The 19,897-nt window shown below is 68.9% G+C and overlaps 3 protein-coding genes across 3 annotated transcripts; 1 reads left to right on the top strand and 2 right to left on the bottom strand.

Annotated features, from left to right (window-relative positions):
- Positions 1–717: 717 nt before the first annotated feature.
- Positions 718–2,495, bottom strand: CHLNCDRAFT_134468 (expressed protein; the record flags this gene model as incomplete). The annotated part of the gene is made up of 5 exons (XM_005847259.1): positions 718–727; positions 846–1,174; positions 1,343–1,566; positions 1,656–1,807; positions 1,999–2,495. 5 exons carry the CDS (start codon positions 2,493–2,495, stop codon positions 718–720), a joined length of 1,212 nt encoding a protein of 403 aa, XP_005847321.1.
- A 1,034-nt stretch (positions 2,496–3,529) lies between these two features.
- CHLNCDRAFT_23497 (hypothetical protein) lies at positions 3,530–5,182 on the top strand (the record flags this gene model as incomplete). The annotated part of the gene is made up of 6 exons (XM_005847425.1): positions 3,530–3,603; positions 3,779–3,884; positions 4,113–4,215; positions 4,399–4,421; positions 4,596–4,719; positions 5,043–5,182. Coding segments are annotated over 6 exons (570 nt in total), but the record flags the coding sequence as incomplete, so codon positions are not given.
- A 467-nt stretch (positions 5,183–5,649) lies between these two features.
- On the bottom strand, positions 5,650–19,466 carry CHLNCDRAFT_52598 (hypothetical protein; the record flags this gene model as incomplete). The annotated part of the gene is made up of 37 exons (XM_005847258.1): positions 5,650–5,795; positions 5,950–6,121; positions 6,480–6,578; positions 6,775–6,858; positions 7,169–7,288; positions 7,588–7,763; positions 8,139–8,315; positions 8,584–8,684; positions 8,848–8,948; positions 9,266–9,355; positions 9,546–9,635; positions 9,871–9,909; positions 10,098–10,248; positions 10,474–10,621; positions 10,805–11,823; positions 11,962–12,039; positions 12,191–12,291; positions 12,428–12,580; positions 12,732–12,832; positions 12,987–13,074; positions 13,294–13,428; positions 13,683–13,841; positions 14,006–14,115; positions 14,369–14,523; positions 14,673–14,841; positions 15,089–15,249; positions 15,425–15,537; positions 15,737–15,817; positions 16,010–16,049; positions 16,233–16,337; positions 16,463–16,585; positions 16,860–16,979; positions 17,196–17,347; positions 17,544–17,653; positions 17,801–18,070; positions 18,225–19,322; positions 19,448–19,466. 37 exons carry the CDS (start codon positions 19,464–19,466, stop codon positions 5,650–5,652), a joined length of 6,354 nt encoding a protein of 2,117 aa, XP_005847320.1.
- Positions 19,467–19,897: the final 431 nt, after the last annotated feature.

The raw sequence follows: 19,897 nt of genomic DNA, 5'->3' as shown, positions 1-19,897 counted from the left end.
CACGCGAAAAGAATGGAAGTCTTGTTTCATACCCAGGGGAACTGTGATGGTCGGCGGGGGGGATGCAGACACAAATGAAGGTGCAGTGCAGGTAGAGATGAGGGGTGAATGATGGAGTAGCTCCAAACAACCCAAGCCACATAGCGCGGTGTGCAGAGAGGGTGTACGTGTAGCGTCGTTAGCCAGTGTGCCCCGGGGGAAAATGATGCAGCTGGCATGCATACGCCAGAGGGCGCGACGCGGCCTGCCCACAGCGGGCAGGCGGGGGTCCCTGTGTTGTGTAGTCGGTCCAAGCAAAAGGCAGCAAAGGAGGCACTTGGCAGAGTGTGTGCGGTGCGTGTACGGTGCGAATATGTGCAGGGGGGCACAACAACGTTTGGCCTCGTTTGTTGGACATGCGGTAGGGTGCGTGCAGGTAGGGTGGAGAGAGGGGCGCCACAGCACACAGCTGCGCAGCTATGGAATCGTGAGGTGGGCGCCGGACAGTGCGGGGGAAAAAACAATGCCTGGCGGGGAGCTTGGGGTGTGAGGAAGGGTCTAGGGGGTACGGTAAGGAAAAAGGCTAGCTGTGGTACAGTGGGAGCGAGAGGGCTACGTTGGGTTCAATCTATACGTGTGCGGCGATGCCTACATGCATGTGCCTGCGAACCATTATTTTACCTTGACTTGAAGGAACCAGATGTGGGTGGTGCTTGGGCTGCAAGCCCGGGCACTAACCTACTTGCGCCTGCAGCGGGGCGGGCCGGCAAGCAGCGAAGCAGTGAGCAGCGGCGGGGGCATGCGAAGGAGGAGGCGCCACAGCCAGTCGCCGGCCCCAGGCGGCGAGCGGCGGCGTTGTGCCCCACCTTGGCAGCTTGCGCGGTGTGCTGAGGGCGGCATCCTCCTGCAGCCCAGACGAGTCGCCGTCGCTCTCGCCCTGGCAGCTGCCGTGCAGGGGCGGGCCAGGGGCGGCGCCAGCCTGCTGCTGCGCCGCCTCGCCCTCGCACGCGGCCGCGCGCAGCGGCGCCAGGCTCTTGCGGGCGCGCTTGCGGGGCGTGACAGCCATCTCAGCCACCAGCTCCGCTGCACGGGGCGGCGAGGCGGGTGGGCGCGGGGCCGCCGGCAGCGGCGCCGCCACCGGGCGGTGCGCCGTCAGCAGGTCGGCAAACGAAAGCTCGCGCTGCCAGGACCCAGCCTGCAGGCAGGGCGCCAGGGTGGGGAGGTTGGGGGCCAAACCGGGCCTGCTGGCAGGCAGCCAGAGCCGCCATGCTGCTGGCGGGCGGACAAGCCGGCACTTGAGGGAACAGGACAGGTGGTGGGCTGGCGAGAGCGGGAAGAAAGGGGGCCAGCTGGGCAGGCGCACCTGAGGCTGGCGGTTGGCGCTGTCGGCGCTGGCGGTGCGGGCCGCGGGAGCCGCCCTGTGCGGGCGTGGCGGCTCGGGGAGCAGCGGGAAGGCCGCCGCGGGGCCGTGGCCCAGGCGGGCCGGGGCGGCGGCGGCGGCGCCTGCCGGGGCGGCGCCTTTGTCGGGTGAGAGCGTGGAGAACAGGGTGCGGGGGATGGGAGTGATTCGGTCGCCGCACAGGCGCACTGCAGGCGGGGAGGAGCACAAGGAGGAGTCAAGCAGAGCAGGCGGGGGAGCCGGGGAGTGGACGGGTGAGGTGCGCCCTTCCAGGCACACGGTGGCGCAAACAGCGGCGGTGCACGGCCCCCGCGCTTGCCTGAGCCAGTCAGCCTGACGCTGCAGGGCCGCATCAGGCCGGCGTGGAGGATGCGGGGAGACAGGGTGACGAGCGGCGGCGAGGGGGGCGCCGCGGCGGCGCCGGACAAGCTGCGGAGCAAAAGCGGCGGGAAAGGGGGTTGCAGGGGGTGACGTCATCCCATCTGCTGGTACACACGCTTGCAGGAAGCGCCGCCGCAACGGCGGCCGCGGTGGCAAGCGCTGCCGGCGCAGCGGTGTGCGCTCGGCAGGCCACGGCAGGCAGGTGGTGTCGCAGCGGGTGGCCGGGGCCGCACCCTCACCTGAGCGGCGGCTGGGGCGTCGCCAGCGGGCTGCCGCCGGCCAGGTGGGCGCCAGGTGGCGACAGGCTGCTGGGCCGTGCGGGGCTGCACAGGGGGCTGCCGAACTGATACATGGCTGCCTTGGGGGTGCAGAATGGCTGCAGCGGCGGCGCCTGGGCGCTGCGGTTGGCCTCGCGCAGGCAGGCCGCCGGCGAGGGCGGGCGCGGCAGCGCCGCCAGCGCCTCGGCTGCGCCCCGCTCGGGGCTGCACCGCCCCTCCAGCTGCTCCTGACACGTCAGCTCCGGCGCCACGCTGTCGGTGCACCCGCTGCTGCTGGTGGGCGCGGTCGCGCCGGCCGCGTAGCTGGCTGGCGGCGACCAGGCCAGCGGGCAGCGCGGGCTGCTATCCAGGCTGTCCTGGCCGTTGCGCAGCGCGTGGAGGTCTCGCCGCGCCACCGGGGTGGCCACCGACTGGCTGCCGCACGCCGACGAGCGCTGCAGCGTGTAGGGCGACGCCATGGCGGCAGGGGCTGCCCGACAGTTCAAGCGCGTGTGGCTGGTAGGGTGCGCGAGGGCGGCAGCTGGTCTCGCTGGCGGGACTGCAGCAAGGGTGGATGCCGCGCGGCCGGTGGGTCAGCAAACGATCGGGCACCCCGGAGAAACCTCTGGGACGCGGGGCAAGCGCCTGAGGTGGGGGCGTGAGGGCGCGTGGGCTGGCGCCTCATGCCCACTTCCCCCCTGCCAAACGGGGCCGGGTAGCGCGAGAGAGGCCGTCCCCGCTGCTGCCCCAATCATGAAAAAATAATGGGCGGCAGGAGAGCGGCGCCGCGGGCGGCGAGAGGGTCGGGAGAGGGCGAGCCCAAACATCCCGCCAAAACGGCATGGCATGGTGTGAGTGCGCACACGGCCCGCAAAGACGGCCGCGCCACCACCCACCTATCTATATGCGTTGCCGGGCTTGATCGGGCGTGAGCGGGGGTCTTCAAGTGAGAGAGGGGGGCTGAGAGACGATGGGCCTTCCCGCTCAGCCCTGCAGCGACGCCCGGATCAGGGCTGCCGCTTTGGTACACGAGGGGATCGGGAACAGGTTCTGGGCGCCCCCGCGAGCGATTATCGCAGGGGCAGGCCACGGAAACGTGAGTGGGGTTTCTTCCGGGGCCCATGCAGCGCCGCAAGGGCGCTGCATGGGCCAGCGGCCCATTGCAAACCCAATTCCCGATCGCCTGAGTTGCCTGGTGGGTGTGAAGACCGTCGATCAGCCTCGCCATGCCCGCCATTATCGGAGCTGCAGGTGACCAGCCGGGCCAGCTGCATTGCGCTGCTGACCCCTCTGGCCATGGTCGGATGGCTCCTGGGATTGCTCAGACCGCCTTTGGTGTGCGCGATCAGGGCAAACACCATGGAGGCTGGCCGGAGAGGCCTGGGGCGCGGCTGGTGCCGCCACTGCGCCTACACCGAGCCCACTGCGCGCTGCCGCGGGCTCCCCTGCTGGCGCCCCTCACTGCCCCGCCCCTGCCGCCGCCGCCGCCGCCCCCCCGCCGCCCTTTTCTGCAGCCCCCGCCTTCAGCGGCACCGCCGTGGTGGACGGCGAGTTCAAGTCCATCTCCCTGGCGGACTACAAGGGCAAGTGAGTGCGCCAGGGCGGCACACAGGAGACAGCCGCCGCACTGCTGCAGTGCAGGCCACCCATTTAGTGCTCCCGCCGCACACACACCCTACCTGCCTGCCATCCACCCCCAGCACCCCACCCCGCCCTCCTCTCGTCCCCCCAACCCTGCCCCTGCCCCCCTTGTCTGTCGCAGGTATGTGGTGCTCTTCTTCTACCCCCTGGACTGGACCTTTGTGTGCCCCACAGAGATCATCGCCTTCTCAGATCGCATCCAGGAGTTCCGCGACATCGGGGTGGAGGTGGGCCTGCCTGCCTGCCTGCCTTGGCTGGCTGGCTGGCTGGCTGGCTGGCTGGCTGGCTGGCTTGGCTGGCTGGCTGGCTGGCTTGGTTGCTTGCCCTGGGGTTGGTGGGTGCATGGGGAGTGGGAGGGGCAGCGTGGGAGGGCCACGCGGGAGGGAGGAGGCCGCCGCCTGCTCCACCTCCACCCACGCTCTGATTGCACGCGCGCGTCGCCTGGCCTGGCGCAGGTGGTGGGCGCCAGCGTGGACAGCGTGTTCTCCCACCTGGCCTGGATCCAGACGCCCCGCAACAAGGGCGGCCTGGGCGGCCTGGGCTACCCGCTGCTGGCAGGTGGGCACGATGCCGTTGTGGCGCCGCGTTGGCAGCCTGCCTGCTGCTCGCGTCGCACCCTGAGCTGGCGACCGGCAAGCATGCGTGCCGCCTCTGGCTGCCCTGCACTGGCCTGCTGCCGCGCGCCCTCGAGTCGTTTGCTGACGCGTGCCCTTCATGCCCTGCATGGCCGCTCTGCTGCAGACCTGACCAAGTCCATCTCCAAGGTAAAGGCGGCAGCGGTGGGGTGGCCCCGCGGCTGGTTTCACCACCCCCGGCCCTGCCCTGCAAGCTGCTTCCTGGCTCCTGGCCCTCGCCATGCGCCCTTTGCCGATCCTTCCCACGCCCTCCTCCCCGCCTCACCCCTCCCCTCAGCCCTCCCTCCACCCTCCCACCCACAGGACTACGAGGTTCTGATTGAGGAGGGCGAGAACGCAGGCGTGGCGCTGCGCGGCCTCTTCATCATCGGCCCCGACGGCCGCCTGCGCCAGAAGACCGTCAACGACCTGCCCGTGGGCCGCAGCGGTGAGTGCGGGGGGCGTATGTGTGTGGCTTGGCGGTGGTCATGGAGGGCGGGGCTGTGGGGGGTGTGGCACTGCGGACCCGGGCTGGTCCCGGCAGAAAACAGCAGGTAGCGGGCTGGGACGACGACGCGTAGTGGCAGGCTGAGCAGCGGGGAGCCGGGGGCCGGCGGCGGTGCTGCGACGCCCTCCCTGCCTCTCCCTGGGCTCCTCGGGCTCACACCACCCCCCTGCCCCCCACTCTGCCCTGTGTCCTGCCCTGACATTCCTCCACCCTGCCTCTGCTTCCGCCCCCGCGCGTGCCCCTGCCCCTCCCGGCGTGCGCAGTGGACGAGACCCTGCGCCTGCTCAAGGCCTTCAAGTTCACGGATGAGCACGGCGAGGTGTGCCCCGCCAACTGGCAGGAGGGCGCCGCCACCATCAAGCCCAACCCCAAGGAAAGCCAGGAATACTTCTCCAAGCAGTAGGAGCGCCTCTGCTTCTCCAAGCAGTAGGAGCGCCTCTGCGGCGGGGGTTGCCAGGCTGCCGGGACGATACGCCGGCCTGCCGCCCGCGCTAGCGATTCTTTTGCAATGCTGTCACACCTGATTTCATTCCGATTGGCGTCCTAACTTAGTGCAATAGGCCACAGTTTGCAGCGGGGGCCCAGCTGGGGGAAGGGTCAACGAGAGAGGGAAGGAAGCGGGAGAGAGGAAGCGGTTGGTGCATCACGGTTGAGCGGTTGACAGTCGAGCAGGGAAAGGATCATGAATTAGATTGGCGCAAGAAGCAGGTGTCACGGGAAGAGTAGAGCAGTGTTGCGGTCGAGAGAGTGTGTCGGTCCACGTCGTCAGTCGTCGGTTGAATGAGAGGCTAGGGTCAAGGGGTTGGTCGCGCACGCGGCGGCGGCTGCAAGGTCATCCAAGGCTCCAAGCAGGCGGGGTCCGCCGCATCATCACCGCCCCAGCTCCACGGGCTGCAGCTCCCCCCAGGAGGGCCCCGCCGCCAGGCGCACGCGCAGCGGCACGCGCAGGCGCACCCCCGAGGCCAGGCCCTCCATGCAGTCGCGCACCAGGCGGGCCACAGGCTCCAGCAGGGGCTCTGCGGGTGTGCGCGTGTGTGTGTGTGTGGGTGGGGGAGTGTGAAGGCAGGCAGGCAGGCAGGCACCCGCAGCCATGCATGCACCCAACCCAACCGCACATGCTTCCCGCCACCACAAAACGCAGGCAGGCAGGCAGGCAGGCAGTGCACCCACCCGCCACCTCTAGCAGAAACTCGTCGTGAATCTGCAGCACGAGGCGCGCCGCGGGGCCGCCGCCGGGCCCGCCGCCGCAGCCGCAGTTGCCGCCACTCCCAAGTGCCAGCCATGCCGCCAGCCGCGTGTGGATGGCAACCATGGCGGCCTTGGCCAGGTCAGCTGCAGAGCCCTGCAGAGATGTGCAGTGGGGCAGCAGAGGGCAGCGGCAGGGCGCAGAAAGCAGGGGTCAGCTCCAGAGGGCGGCAGGAGACAAGAGGGGAGTACAAGGCAGGGTGGGAGGCGAGTGGGCACTGCCCTTGAGGCAGGCGGCAGCCTGCCATATGGCCTATGGCTGCACCACGCTCCAGAGCTGGTGCATGTGGGCTCCCCTCGCTTCCCGGCACCAGCACACTGCCACCACACATGCACACACCGCGCACACACACACCGCACACACACAGCACACACACACCACACACACACACACACCGCACACGCACACACCGCACGCGCACGCAGCACCGCCGCCGCCGCCGCCGCTGCCGCACCTGGCACACGGTGTTCTTGGCCTGCCGCTCCGCCGCCGCCCGCTTCCTGCCGTCGCGGCAGTTGATGTTGGGCAGGTAGCGGCGGCGCCCGGCCAGCGTCTGGCAGCAGGGCAAGGGAGGGGGAGGGGAGGGGGCAGGGTCCAGGGCGGTGAGGCTGTGAGGCGGTGGGTGTGTAAGAGGGGAGGCCGGGAGGCACGTATGCTGTGTATGCTGTGCACGTCAGGTGAGGTATGCCCCTCCCTTTCTCTTCCAGGTGAAGCATGCTCCTCCCCCTCCACCCCGCCAACCCACCCACCTCCACATAGCCCAGGCGCCGGCACTCGGCCACCACCCGCGCCTGCCACGCCTCGATGCCCGGCATGCTGGCCCGGAACTTTTCCTGCTCGCATAGCGGTCCGGGTGGGTCACAGGAGGGAGGGTGGGGGGTGAGGGGAGCAACCGAGGCTGGCTTGAGGGCTGGACGGGCAGGCTGCTTGACGTCCGAAAGTGCAGGCTGGCGCGAGGTGGGAACGGACAGGCTGGCGTGGGGCCTGGACGGGCAGGCGCCCGCGCCACCCCTGCCGCCCGCTGCCTGGCGCGGCTTCCGGTGCGCGCCATTGCGGCTGGGGCTGCACCGACGCCCGGCACCTGGGCGCGACCCCAGCGCAGCGGGCGGCTGCAGGCCGCCGTCGCCGCCGCTGCCGCCGCACCTGCGCGGTCCTGGCCTCCGCCACGCTGCAGCCGAGCTCGTCCGCCAGCTTGGCGGCGCCCATGCCGTACAGCAGGCCGTACGTCAGCTGCTTGGCATGGTCCCGCTGCTGCTGGGTGACCTGCAGACAGGCACAGGCAGGGCCAACACACCAAGGTGACAGGGCAGGGTGGGATGGGAACCATGGGGCAAGGTCGGGATGGGGTGCAGAGTGAGCAGGGTGGTGTGTGGAGCGGGCAGCGGGGAGAACGGTGGGCCTGTTCAGGCACGGCGGAGCGCTGCAGCCGCCTGGGGAGCCGCCGGGCCGCAGGCTTCGGGGCGCCGGGCCCCTGCAGCAGCTCCAGCCCCGGCCGCGCCGACACCGCCGCGACCCCCAGCAGCAGGGCCCCTTCTCTTTACCCCCCTACCCCTTCTGAATACCCCCCTACGGCCCCGCCCCAGCCAGCCCCGCGGGCGCGCCTGCTCCTGCGGTGCGCCCAGCCACTGCGCCGCCAGCAGGCGGAAGGGGTCGGCGCCGTCCTCCGAGAAGACGCGGGCCAGGCCCGGGTCGCCGCTGAAGTGCGCCATGAGGCGGAACTCGATCTGGCGGTAGTCGGCTGCAGGCGGAGGGGCGGGCAGGCGGCCGAGTGGTGTGGTGAGTGGCGGGAGGGAATGGTGGAAGGCGGGAACGGCAGGCGGAGGGGCAGGCAGGCGGCCGAGTGGTTTGGTGAGCAGTGGAAGGGAACACTGGAAGGTGGGAGCAGCCCCGGCGCGGCGGGTGGGAGCGGCAGAGCGGGGCGGATGATACACTGGACGGCGGCAGGGCGGGCGCGACGCTGCGCAGCGGGGTTGCGCCAGCAGCAGGCAGCCAGCGGGAGCCTGTCTCTCCCCGGAGGGCTGCAGCCACGCATCCGTGGCTGTGCGGCGTTTGCTCCGCGGCTCCCGCTCCCTGCCAGCCCGCCAGGCTGCCCCCGGCCGCTGCCTGCGCCCACCCGACAGCAGCACGCAGCCCGGCGGCGCCACAAACGCGGCGCGCAGGTTGGCGGTGCGGTCGGCATGGGCGCTGGCGCCACTGGCCGCGGAGCCCAGCTCCCCGGGCGTCAGCAGGACCTTGTAGGCCCGCGGCTTGGGCACGCACTGCAGGTTTGGCTCATCCATGGCCAGACGGCCTGCGGGAGGAGGGTGCAGCGTGTGCGTGTGTGTGTGAGCGTGCAGAGGGTGCGTGAGTGTGGACGGGTGGGCAGCATGGCGTGGCGCCTGCTGTCCCCAGCAGCATCCGCCGCGTCCCCTGCTGAGCAGCCATTGGACCAGCGCTGGCGGCGGCAGCGGTGACGGCGATCCCCAGTCGCAGCAGCAGTGGGGGCGGGCGCAGCAGCCCGCCTCGCCGCTGGGGAAGGGTCCCTGCAGCGCAGCAGCCCGCCTCGCCTGTGTCTGTACAGGTCTGGTTGATGGAGCCTCGGATGCGCTTCAGCACCAGCCCGCCGGGGTAGCTCACAGCCTCGGCATAGGCCAGGTGCATCTTGAAGCCCTGCACAAACCTGCGGGGTGGATGGCGGCGGCGGCAGGAGGAGGGATGCCGAGAGCTTTGGTGCGACAGCTGCCTGGTCGGCTCGCCATTCGGCTGCCTGTTCAGCATTCAATCGATGCCCTGTTGAGCAGGTCTCAAAAACAATGTGGGAGAAGGCCAGGTGTGCGGCACACGGGAGCAATCCAGGCCCGCCTTGCCTGTTGAGCAGCGTCCTGAGCTTGCGGTGCTCGAAGATAAGGCGGGCGATGGGGTGCTCGTGCAGCTCAAGCAGCACCTGCTCCCGGCAGTGGCGTGGCAGGGGCAAGGGGGCAGGGGGAGGGGGAAAGGGGCAGGGGGAAGGGGGACAGGGGCCAGCAGTGGGGCATTGCGTCAAAGGGGCGTGCATGCGTGTGTATGGTGCACATGCAGGTGGGCAGGCGCCTCCTCAGCGCTGCCCAGCCGGCATGCAGCGGCGGAGAGCGCCCACCCACCCCCATGCACATCACACGCCGCCGCCGCTGCCGCCTGAAGCCAGCCCTGCAGCCCAGTCCACGCCACCTCACCCCCATACTCCCATACACGCACACGTGCACTACACAAAGGCAGGCGCACCTCCTGGCCAGTGGAATATCCGCCGCTCTTGAGGTCCTTGGCGCAGGGCGGCGGCGCCAGCTTGAGCACCTCGAATAGGATGCGGCTGACCTGCAGGGGAAGAACCCCAATGCACAGCATGCATAGCAGGAGGAGGAGATAGGTTAGAGGGCGGGGACGTATGGACCTGCACTGACATGCAGGCAGGGCCAGCAGGGAGCTGGCGCAGAGCTTGCTGCTAGGCAAGGGCGCTAGCGCCCTCCCGCCGCCTGCCTTGCACACCCTTCACCACCAAGCCCACCTCCTGCGGCGAGCTCAGGCTGAACTCCTGCCCTGCCTCGGCATGCGCCATGCCCTCCAGCTCCTCAATACGGCGCTGCAGCATCGGCTCCTCTGCACCGGCCACAGCCAGGCAGGCAGGCAGGCGTGTGTGGACAGGCAGGGATGGGCATGGCAGTGCCGCGTGTTGCAGACCACGTGCTGCCGCCGCAACTGTGCTCAGCATGCGGGCCGGTACAAGCAGAGGGATGGCACGAGAAGCACCCGTGCCGGCATGGCCTGCCTGTGTTCAGGATTGCCTCGTTGATCGCCAGCCCCGCTGCCTCCATGTCTACAATCACTCGCACCAGCGGCATCTCGGTACGCCACAGCGGAGGCAGCAGCTCCTGCAGGTGTCGCAGGTATAGGCGTGGAGGAGGGGTTGGGTGTTGAGATGAGCAGGCAGGGGAGGCAGAGCGGGGCACGCGGGTTGGCGGAAAAGCAGGGCAGGAAGGTTGCAAGCGGTGGTGGGCCATCGACTGATAGGCTGTCGAGTGACAGGTGCTGGGGCTGGCAACAGCGGTACCACACTCACGTCGCCCCGCAGGCGGCTACGCAGCAGCTGCCACATCTTGCGGGCCTGAGCAGCGCGCCGCCCAGCATCGGCACGCCGTGCGCCCGAAGCTGCCGTGCTGGCCTGCATGCCTTGGGTGGCCTCAGCCCACACCGCCTGCCCGCCACGAATCCTGCACGCAATGTCACACCAGGCAGGTGGCAAGCCTGGGAGCGAGACCGACGCATAGGAGCGAGACACAGAGCCACATCCACAGCTTTCTCCAGGTGCCACGCAAGCTGCCGGCTGGCACTCCAGCCGCTGCCCAGCCTGCCCTCGGAGCTCCTTCACCCCAGCTCACTCAAGCGTCCCACTTCCCCACTTGACTTCATCAAACCTCCTCCCCACCTCCACTCACTTGAGCATGTCGCTGAGCGTGTAAGGCTCTTTGCGCCCGCTGCCCACGCTGTGGCTGCTCTCGTCTTTGAGCCGCCCGTCGTCGGGCGTGCCAAGCCAGGCAGCCACCCGCACATCCACCAAAGGGTCGCGCAGCGCCAGCGGGCAGCCTGCACAATAGCGCGCATGCATGAGGGCGTCAGCAGGGCTGCGGGCCGGGCCACCTGGCCGCTGCTGCAGGAGCAGCGCGGCGACAGGCGTGGCAGCGACGACCACAGCGGGACACATGCATGCAGCTACACGCCAAGCTGCCTTGGCTGGCAGGGGCTTTGCAGCCGCGTCTGGAGGCTCACCCGCCGCTTGATCGCCCGGCACGCCCAGCGCCCCGGGGCCCAGCACCTTGGCTAGCGCCGCCAGCTGCCCGCGCAGGTCCCATGTTGCCTTCTCCACTGCCGCCGACCAAAAGAGCGGCCGCAGCTCAGCCAGCAGGTCGTCGCGGCGGTGCAGCGGCACGTAGAAGGCCTGGCCGCTGCGCCAGCTGACGGCCACGCCCTCCAGGCGCACCCCCAACCCCGCAGACTGCCGGTCGTGCAAGGCGTGGTCGCGGCGCTGCGCCGCGGTGGGCCCTTTGGGAAGCAGCGCTGCCGCCCCCGCTGCGCTGCCGACGACCACCGTGTCGAAATGGAACCCAAAGAATTCATGCCGCTGCTGCTGCTGCTGCTGCTGGCCCTGGTGTTGTTGGTGCAGGCCTTGCAGCTGCTGGGGTCCAGGCACCTGCGCCAGCACGACGCTGCACAGCTGGCGCACCAGATCTGGAGTATCCAGGCAGTGCACGCCAGCCTGGGCGCCGTACTGCCAAGGGTCTGGGGGCAGCACAGGCTCGGGGGCCGCCTCCAGAAGCTCCTCACCATCGCCATCGCTGCCCGCATCTGGTGCTGCCGCTGCAGCCGTGGCCGCCGACACGGCGCCGCCACTGCCAGCAGACTGGCCAGACCTTGCTGAGCGCCCAGAGGTGGGCCCACCGCCACGCCCTTTCGTCCCAGCTGCCTGGCCTGCTCCAGCTGCAGCACCGCCGGCCTGCTTCCCTCCCTCTTCCCCCCGTGCTGCCACGACGGGCGTGGGCGCCTCCACACCATCCCGGGCCTCACGCTGCTCCTCTTCCTCCCCCTCCTCCTTGTCGTCTGCGCCTGCTGCTGCTGCTGTTCCTTCTGCTTCGCCGTGCGCGAGCTCCGTCCTGTCTGCCGATTCAACCAGCTTGAAGGCAGCCTCCGCCTGCTCCCGCAGCTCCCTGGCCCGCCGGTTGAGCAGCTCGCGGGCGCCTCGCAGTATCTTGAGCGCCTGGCGCCGCACCAGGAGCGGGTTGCCGCTATCCCTGCAGTAAAGAAAAGAGCCAAGCAAGGTTGGTGGCCAGACCGCAAAACGAGAACCTGCTGCACACTGTCGATGCCACCTGCACGGCTGCTTTGCTGGCTCCCCGACCCTGTGGGCACCGCACGCAGCGCCTGCTCACGGGTTGCTGCTCTGCTGATTGGCCAGGATGGAAACAATCTGGTCCACATTCTCCACAGCCGCCACAGCCTCGGGTGTCCTGCACAGCACGTGTGGACTTGGGTCAGTGGATAGCGCAACAGTGATGTTGTGCTGATGGGCGGCACACACAGACAAAGATGCATTGCATCAAGCCAAACATCTGCTGCAGCCATACGCGGCGCTGGCAGGGCAGCAGGCGGGCGCCGCACCTGAGGCCTGCACGGTACAGCAGGCGGGCGGTGTAGGCCTTGACGAAGGGTATCTCGGAGAGCGCCAGTATCTCGGGGCGCACGCCGTGCAGCACGCGGCTCTGCGGCGGAGGGTGGCCAACAGCTGCTCAGTTTACGCTCCGCATCAGACCACCCACCCTAACCCGCTCTGCAGCGCCCTGTTCCAGTCCACATGCCCAGCACACACACAGACTAGCCACGTCTTCAACTCCACACCTGGAACTTGACTATCAGCGCCTCCAGATCGTACCAGCCCAGGCGCTCGCAGAAGGCGGCCACCATGGAGGCAAAGCGCGCGGCATGGTCCTGCAGGTTCTGCACCTCGCCCCGCCCCACAGCATACTTCTTCTGGACCGTCAGGACGTCGACCTGCAAGCAGCAGCGCCGCCGCCGCCGCAAGAGAAGCTCCTCGGCTCAAAACAGAAGAGTGTCATGCCGAGATGGCGGGCAGATCAGCACCAGCAGCAGGCAGGGCATGCTGAGCACACGGCGCCTGGCAGCCCCATCAGCGGCAGGACACGACAGCACAGGAGAGGCAGCCTCCCTTGCTCGCCTCTGCAATGATGTCTGTGAGGATCAGCGCCATCCAGAAGCGCTTGCAGATGCGCTCCTTGTCGCCGTCTGCGCAGCAGGGACGCCGGGGCGGCAGCGGGCAGCACGCAGGCATGCGGAGATGAAGAGTTGCTGGATTGGAGCTGGGCTAGGGCTCACGGAGCGCCGAAGATGCTGCATCACAGTTGTGTAATGGCTCAGCCCGGCCTGGCTCTGGACTCACCCTGGGCGCCGCCCCGCATGCCGCGCGCCACCCGCATCACAAAGGCACGGTCCACCCCCACCTTGGTGGCCACAGAGGCGTCAGGGCCCTGTGCAGGAAAGAGGTGCAGGCAGGCGGGCAGACAGGCGGGCAGCGCTGGGCTGCAGAATGCCGAGCCACCCCTGCCCGGCACACAGCCCCGCCGCGCAACCCACGCTAGCAACAGCAGCGCCAGCTCGCAGCGCTGCCGGCAGAGCCCAGCGTGCATGCCGGCGCCACGTCAGCATGCACGGCGGAGCCAGCTCGGCGCCCTGCCACCTCGGCGCACCGACAGCGTGCCCAGCATGACCTCAAACTTCTTCCAGTCCAAGAAGGCCAGGCTCTCGGTGACGGGCACGCACAGGTAGGTGAGGTGCAGCTCAGTAGTCATGACGAACGACTGCCGGGCGCGGGCCAGGTCGTCCTGCACATGGTTTACCAAGCAGGAATAAGAACATGCAGGGGAGCAGCGGCTTGTCGGAGTGATGCAGGGGCACAGCCCAGCGCCGGGCCGCTTTCCAAGCGGGCAGCACCGTTGGCTTAAGCAGCTTGCAGCATGTGCACTTGGCTCCACCAGGCTTGCACGTGTGGCTGCCTGCGGTCACAGCCGCGCCCCATGCCCGCCATCTCCCACCTACCTCTGTCCACCCACCGCCCCTGCATCTCCCCCCGCCACACCTTGAGCACCAGGCACTGCTCCGGCGGCAGCCCGCTGGCCAGCACCGCCTTGCCAAAGGGCGTGGGCTGGTAGGTGCGCGAGGCGTCGTCCCAGTAGATGAATGTGTGGTCCCGCGCGCCCAGCCAGCGCAGCGCCGCAATCGTGGTGTCTGCCACTTTCTGCGGGAGGGGGGGGGCGGGATGGTGTGTTTCTGCTGTTTGTGGTAGGATGGCGCCATGTGAAGAGTTAAGGAGCGCTGGGCGGCAGCAGCAAGCAGGCGCCGCACATTGCATGTTCGACAGCAAACACAAGGCCAAGAAGCCAGCCTGGCCAAGACGCCCACCTGATAGTCGTTCATGGCAGCCAGCAGCGTGCAGCGGATGTATCGCTCCACATCAGACGGCTCCACAACCACCCCGCTAACCACCACCTCCAGCATCGCGCGCTTCATGCCTGCAGGCCAGGCTGGGCGGGCGAGGCAGGTGGTCAGGAGGAGGGGCAGGGCAGGAGGGCAGCATGCAGATGAGCGGCCTGCATGGGAAGCGAGTGCACCGGCAGGGGCTGTGGACAGCAGCAAGTGGGCATTAGAACTTTCCCACCAGCCTACAGGTCGGCCGTCGCTGCAGCAAACCGCCCACATGCCAGCCTGTGCTGCCAGCCCCGACACATGCAGCGCACCCAGCCCAGCAGCCCGGCAGCCACGCACCCTTCTTGCCATCCACCAGGCAGCTCTGCACGGGCGAGGCTCCCGAGGTGAAGAGCTTCTCTCCCACCACCACCCCAATCTCCTGGTTGATCAACACGCACTCGCCGTGGGTGTCGATGCCCGCCCGCCCCGCCCGCCCCGCCATCTGCCGGTAGCTGCGGGCCGGGAAACGAGGAGGAGAGGCAGAGGGTCACAGAGCAGGTACCGCAAGCGTTGCAAGCGTACAGCTGGCAGTGCAGGCAGCTGCCAGCCCCGGCAGGCAGGCTGGCCTCCCGCAGCCGCCGGCCATGCACGCTCGGCGCACCAGGTGCCGTCGATGACGTTGGCGGAGCGGCCCTTGTAGGCGTGGCGGATGATGACCCTCCTGGCGGGCAGGTTGACCCCTGCCGCCAGCGTGGAGGTGGCGCACAGCACGCTGACCGCGCCGCACCGGTAGGCTGTCTCCACAATGTCCTTCTCCTCGCTGCTCAGGCCTGCAGGGGAGGCAAGGGATGCGCGGGCGGGAGCGGAGCGGTGGACCAGCAGGCAGGAGGGACGCCAGGGGCAGGTGGCGTGCGTGCGGGCGGGCGCTCCAACTGAGGAGCTGCCTGCCTTGCCTGCCTGCCTGCCTGCCTGCCTGTTGTAACAGCCCATTGGCAGCGCGCCACCAGCAGCGACAGCAGCCGGGCCTGCCTGTATGCAGCTGGCAGTCGTGGCCCCCGCCCTCCCTTGGCACCGCACCTGCGTGGTGGAAAGCGGCGCCACGTGGGAAGCACTCGAGCAGGGCCGGGTCGGCGCCGCCGGGCACGCGGCGCAGGTCTCCCAGCAGGGAGGCGCGGGTGGGGCGCTGGCTGGCGGTCCAGCCCTTGAGCCGCAGCTCGCGCTCCGGAATGTCCAGCATCCTACAGCAGCGGCATGGGTGGTGGGAAAGCATAGGTGATGAGCTGCAGGGACCCGGTCGCCTGCTCTCCAACTGCTGCCGCACAGCCAGCGCCCAACCCTGCCTGCCGCTGCCGCCCGAAACTGCCTCTTTCCGGCTGCGCCAGCGGCTGCTACCTCCCGCAGCTCCCCGCCCACCTGGCCGCCCGCCTGGCCATGCTCTCGCACGCCTTCTTGGTGCCGCAGAAGATGAGCACGCTGTGCCCGCCCTCCACCGTCTCCCGCGCCAGCAGTGCCACGTGGTCGCTGTCCTGTACAGGTGGCAAGGGCGGGAGCAGCAGTGGAGGATGCAGGGCATGGGCTACAATAGGCAGGCACGGAGGAGAGCGTGCGCCTGCCACCGGTAGGGGCAGCGGCTGCCCGGCTGCCAAGGCACAACCACCACACCGGCCTCTAAAGCAGCCGGGAGCAGCCCGGCAGCAATGCGAAGCAGCTATCCCAGCGGCGCACCCCTGTCTTGCTGGTGTCCCAGCCCTGCGGCACCTCCAGCGTGCGCACCACCTCCAGCGCCTCGTTCTTGATGCTCAGACCCTGCTCAGGGGAGGTGGGGGGGACAAGTTCAATCATGGGAGGGTCCCGCCAGCATTGCCTGAGTCGCAGGCTATGCAAGCACGAGCGGCAGCAGCACGGAACCAACAGGCGCGTGCCATCCCAGGCGCGCCAGGTGGACCCAGAGGCTGGCGGCAGCGGCCCTGCCTGCTTCATGAATGACTGCAGCGGCACCGGGCGGAAGTCTGTGACAAACAGCTGCGCATTCAGCCACCTGCGTGGGTGGGGCGACACACGGGCTTTCAAACATCCATCTGCTACAGAAGAGGCCCGGGCCCATCCGTCGGTAGCCGCCAGTGCAGCAAACACGGAAGGGCAGGAGACATGCAGGCGCCTGCCCGTTGCATGCAGACACCTGCCCAGGGCCTTGCCCGCCAGCCCAATCCCCGGCACTCACTTGGCCACCCTGTCCACATTTGGGAGCGTGGCAGACATGCCGATGATCTGCAGGCCCTCCGACAGGTAGTTGTCGTCCTCGTCATCCACAGCAGCCGCCGCATACCTGCGATACAAAAAACACATCCTCTTGGCCTCTTCCCGCCGCACCATGCCCGTGTCCGCACCCTACCCTGCCACGCACCTCCCTCACGCTGGTTGTTTTTCCTTACCGGTCCCCATCGCCCTCACCTGAGCTTGGTGAGCAGGAGCTCCAGCTGGTAGCCCCGCTCCTCCTCCCCCACCATGTGCAGCTCGTCCACCACCAGGCACGACAGCAGGCCCAGGCTCTGGTCCTCCAGCATGCGGTTGATGCTGCAGGCGGCGTGTGTGTGTGTGTCTGACAGAGAAAGTGTATGTGGTGGCTAGGTTTGCGGAGGGAGACGAGGCAGCAAAGGGCCGATGGCGGCAAGGTCTGTCTGCCGTCATGAGTGAGATGCGCCAGTGGCCCCACCATCTCTCATGCCACGTTAGCAAAAAGCCCCAGCCCGGCCCCGCCTCCCATCCCTCCTCATGCACCCGGCACCACTCGCGCGCGCCTCCCGGCATCCCGCCACAACACGCGGCACCGCCACCCGCCGCCACCCACATGATGTTGGCCTTCTCGATGGTGCACACGATGACGCCGGTGGTCTGGGTCAGCGCCGCGTGGCTGTGGCTGCCGCCGTAGAACTCCTTCACCTCCTTGTTGATGGCTGCCAGGACCTTGCTGCACGCGTACGCATGCCACGGCCAGCACGGCGCGGCGACTCAGGCGTCGCCCGCATGAGGTGGCCAGGAATGCACCGGGTGCCCGCCCGCCCGCCTCCATGCCTGCCTGCTGTTCCACACCCAGCTGCCGGTCAGAGGTGCCAGCACACCAGCCGCTTGCTGTGCCATCCACAAGCTCGTCCGTCCCCACCCCCCACCCCCACCCCCTGCCCACCTCAGGTGCTCGCTCTTCTCGGAGCAGATGGACACAAAGGGCAGGACCAGCATGGCGGGGCGGTTGGTGGTCAGGATGCGGCGCAGCATCAGCACCTCCGCCACCAGGCTCTTGCCGCCGCTGGTGGGCGCGCAGTAGATAAGGTTTTTGCCCTGCAGGAATGGAAGGCAAGCAGGCAGGCAGGCAGGTGCTCATCACTGCAAGAAGCGGTGGGCCATAGGCGTGCCTTTCTGCAGCCTGGCCCGGCAGAGGCGCAGCAGCAACAACCTAAGTTGTCAGCTGGAAAGCAGGCAGCAGGGGCTAACCACATGTAAGCACCGCCGCCTGCCAGCCCCGCCCGGCGCTCACGTGCAGCACGCCCGGTGTCGTCAGGCACTCTGCCTGCCAGTCGTACAGGCGGCCGGTGATGCCAGTGATGGTGCGGAAGGCGGCCGCCAGGTCTGTGGACAGGTAGGACTCTGCAGGAGGGAAGATGGGGACGCAGCTGTTGTGAAACCCGACAGGTGGCGGGCAGTTGCAGGCAGCAGGAACACGCATGCATTGCTGCAGCACACGGCTGCTTCCCAACTGCCTCGCTCAGCCCAGCCAGCCTGCCTGCCTCGCACCTAGCATGGCGAGGTCGGCCGAGAGCAGGGGGCTCGCCTGCCCCTGCTCCTGCACCTGCCCCAGCAGCGGGCTGCGCGATGCCGGTGCACCCTCGCCACCCTGCGGCGAGCGCCCCTCGCCACCCGGGCTCCTGCTGCCTGCCCGCTGCCGCCGCTCCTCCTGCTGTCGGCGCAGCTGCTGCGGCGACCTGCCCGCTGACTGCATGTACTGGGAGAGCAGGGGCAGGTTTCGGTCCGCCTCCTCATCCTCACTCTCATCATCGCTGCACACTGCAAGGAAGCAAAACGGGCAGGCAGCAGGGCAGGTGCACGGTTCACCTCAGGTCGAGCAGGCGGGGAGCACAGCGAACGATGAATGCAGGTGCAGCGCAGCCAGCACCACGCATCCATCTATGAGCACAGCACCAGCTGCTCCTCTGCTCACGGTAATCGAAAGTGGCGGCAGCATCCTCCATCGCCACAGCCGTCGGTCCGGCGGCATGCGACGGGGCGGGAGCACTGAGAGGCGGCTGGCCACCCGCTGCGGCTACCGCTTGCGGGTTCTGCTGCTGCTGCTGCTGCTGTTGCTGCTGCTGCGCATAGGGGAGCGGCGCTTGCGTGGCAGGCTGCGAACCTCCCACCCGCAACCTCTTGCTGGCATGCCCCTGATCTGTCGGGGGCAAGCCCGCGTGCGGCTGCTCCTTCTGCTGCCTGGCAGCAGCAGCAGGTGAGTGCTGCGCAGCCAGCTGCTCCAGCGCGATGGATGCCGCCAGGGAGCGCTTCTGGCCGGACTCTGCCAGCTTTGCCAGCGGCTGCTGCTGCTGTGCCATTGGCGGTGCATGCTGGTGCAGGGCAGGGGCGACTGGCTGCTGCTCCGGGACCAACACCTGCTGCTCCTGCTCCACTGCCTGCACCAGGGCTGGCTGGCCCTCCTGCTGCAATCCCGCCACCGCCGCAGCAGCAGCCTGCTGCAGCGCGGAACGCCCCAAGTGTGAGGTGGGCAGGTTGCTTGGCCGCCCACCGGAGCTGAGTGGCGTGGACCCTGGAGCGGCGCCAGCCCCCGCTGCCCTCACGCCATGCCCTGTGGGGGTGAAGCTGAGCTGGCGGGCGGGCACGGGGGAGCCGTCAGCCGTGCCGGCACCGCCTGCTGCTGCTCCTGCCAGCCTGTCGGCTGCCTGCTGCTCCAGGCAATCCATCATGGCCAAGCAGGCAGAGTCAGGGGTGTCAGACCAGCCGCTCTTGAGTGGCCCATCGCTGGGCGGTGCTGGCAGCACAACTGGCGCAGCAGGCGGTTCTGCTGGTGCCAGCTCATGCACCTGCAGCTCCGGCACACTGCCCTGGGCCGGCTGCTGCTGCAGCAGGGGCTGGTGGCCAGGCGCCACTGGCGGCTGCTGCAGCTGCTGCTGGCCTAGCGCTGCGTGCTGCACAACAGGCAGCACCTGCTGCTGCTGCTGCTGCTGCTGCTGAGGGTCGCTGCTGGTGTGGGCGACGGCATGCTTGCGCTCCAGGGAGGCTATCCGGTTTAGAAAATCCGAGTCCACGTCTGCACACACGGGCAGGGTGTGGGATGCTCGAGAACAATGGTTGGGAGGATGCCTAGCATAGCCTAGCAGGCCTGCTTGTGCCAGTTGGGGCTTCCAGCATGCTGCACCAGCTGCCCCACCTGACACAGCGGACACGCCTCCATCCGTTGTGCCAGTCGGAGGTGCCTGCAGGGTGCCTGGCGTGCGGCGCAGGCCCAGCTGCCCCTGCGGCGTCCTGTCTGTCAACCCTGGCGCCGCCAGAGGCGCGGCTACCTGCCCCGCCAAAGCGCTGCCTGGGGCCGCAGGCAGCGCTGCCAGGGCGAGTGGGGAGCGGCGCAGCGCCAGCTGCGGCACCTGGCCCGCCCTGGCGGGCGGGTGGGGCTGCTTGGCAGTGGGGCGGGGGCTGGCGTGCACAGTCTGCGACCCGGGACCGCTGGCCTCCTGCAGCGCGGCTTTAGCACCTGCCAAGAAGCTGGCCCGCGGCTGCTGACGCTGCTGCTGCTGCTGCTGCTGCGCAAGCGGGATGGGTTCAGAGGCTGCGCCGATGAGCGGCATGTGGGTTGCTGCCTGGCCCACACTGTGGTGCTGCCTTTGC

Source organism: Chlorella variabilis, assembly GCF_000147415.1.
Source record: "Chlorella variabilis unplaced genomic scaffold CHLNCscaffold_11, whole genome shotgun sequence".
NCBI lineage: Eukaryota > Viridiplantae > Chlorophyta > Trebouxiophyceae > Chlorellales > Chlorellaceae > Chlorella > Chlorella variabilis.
Note: the sequence above shows the minus strand (reverse complement) of the source record. Positions and strands in the feature narration are given on the sequence as shown.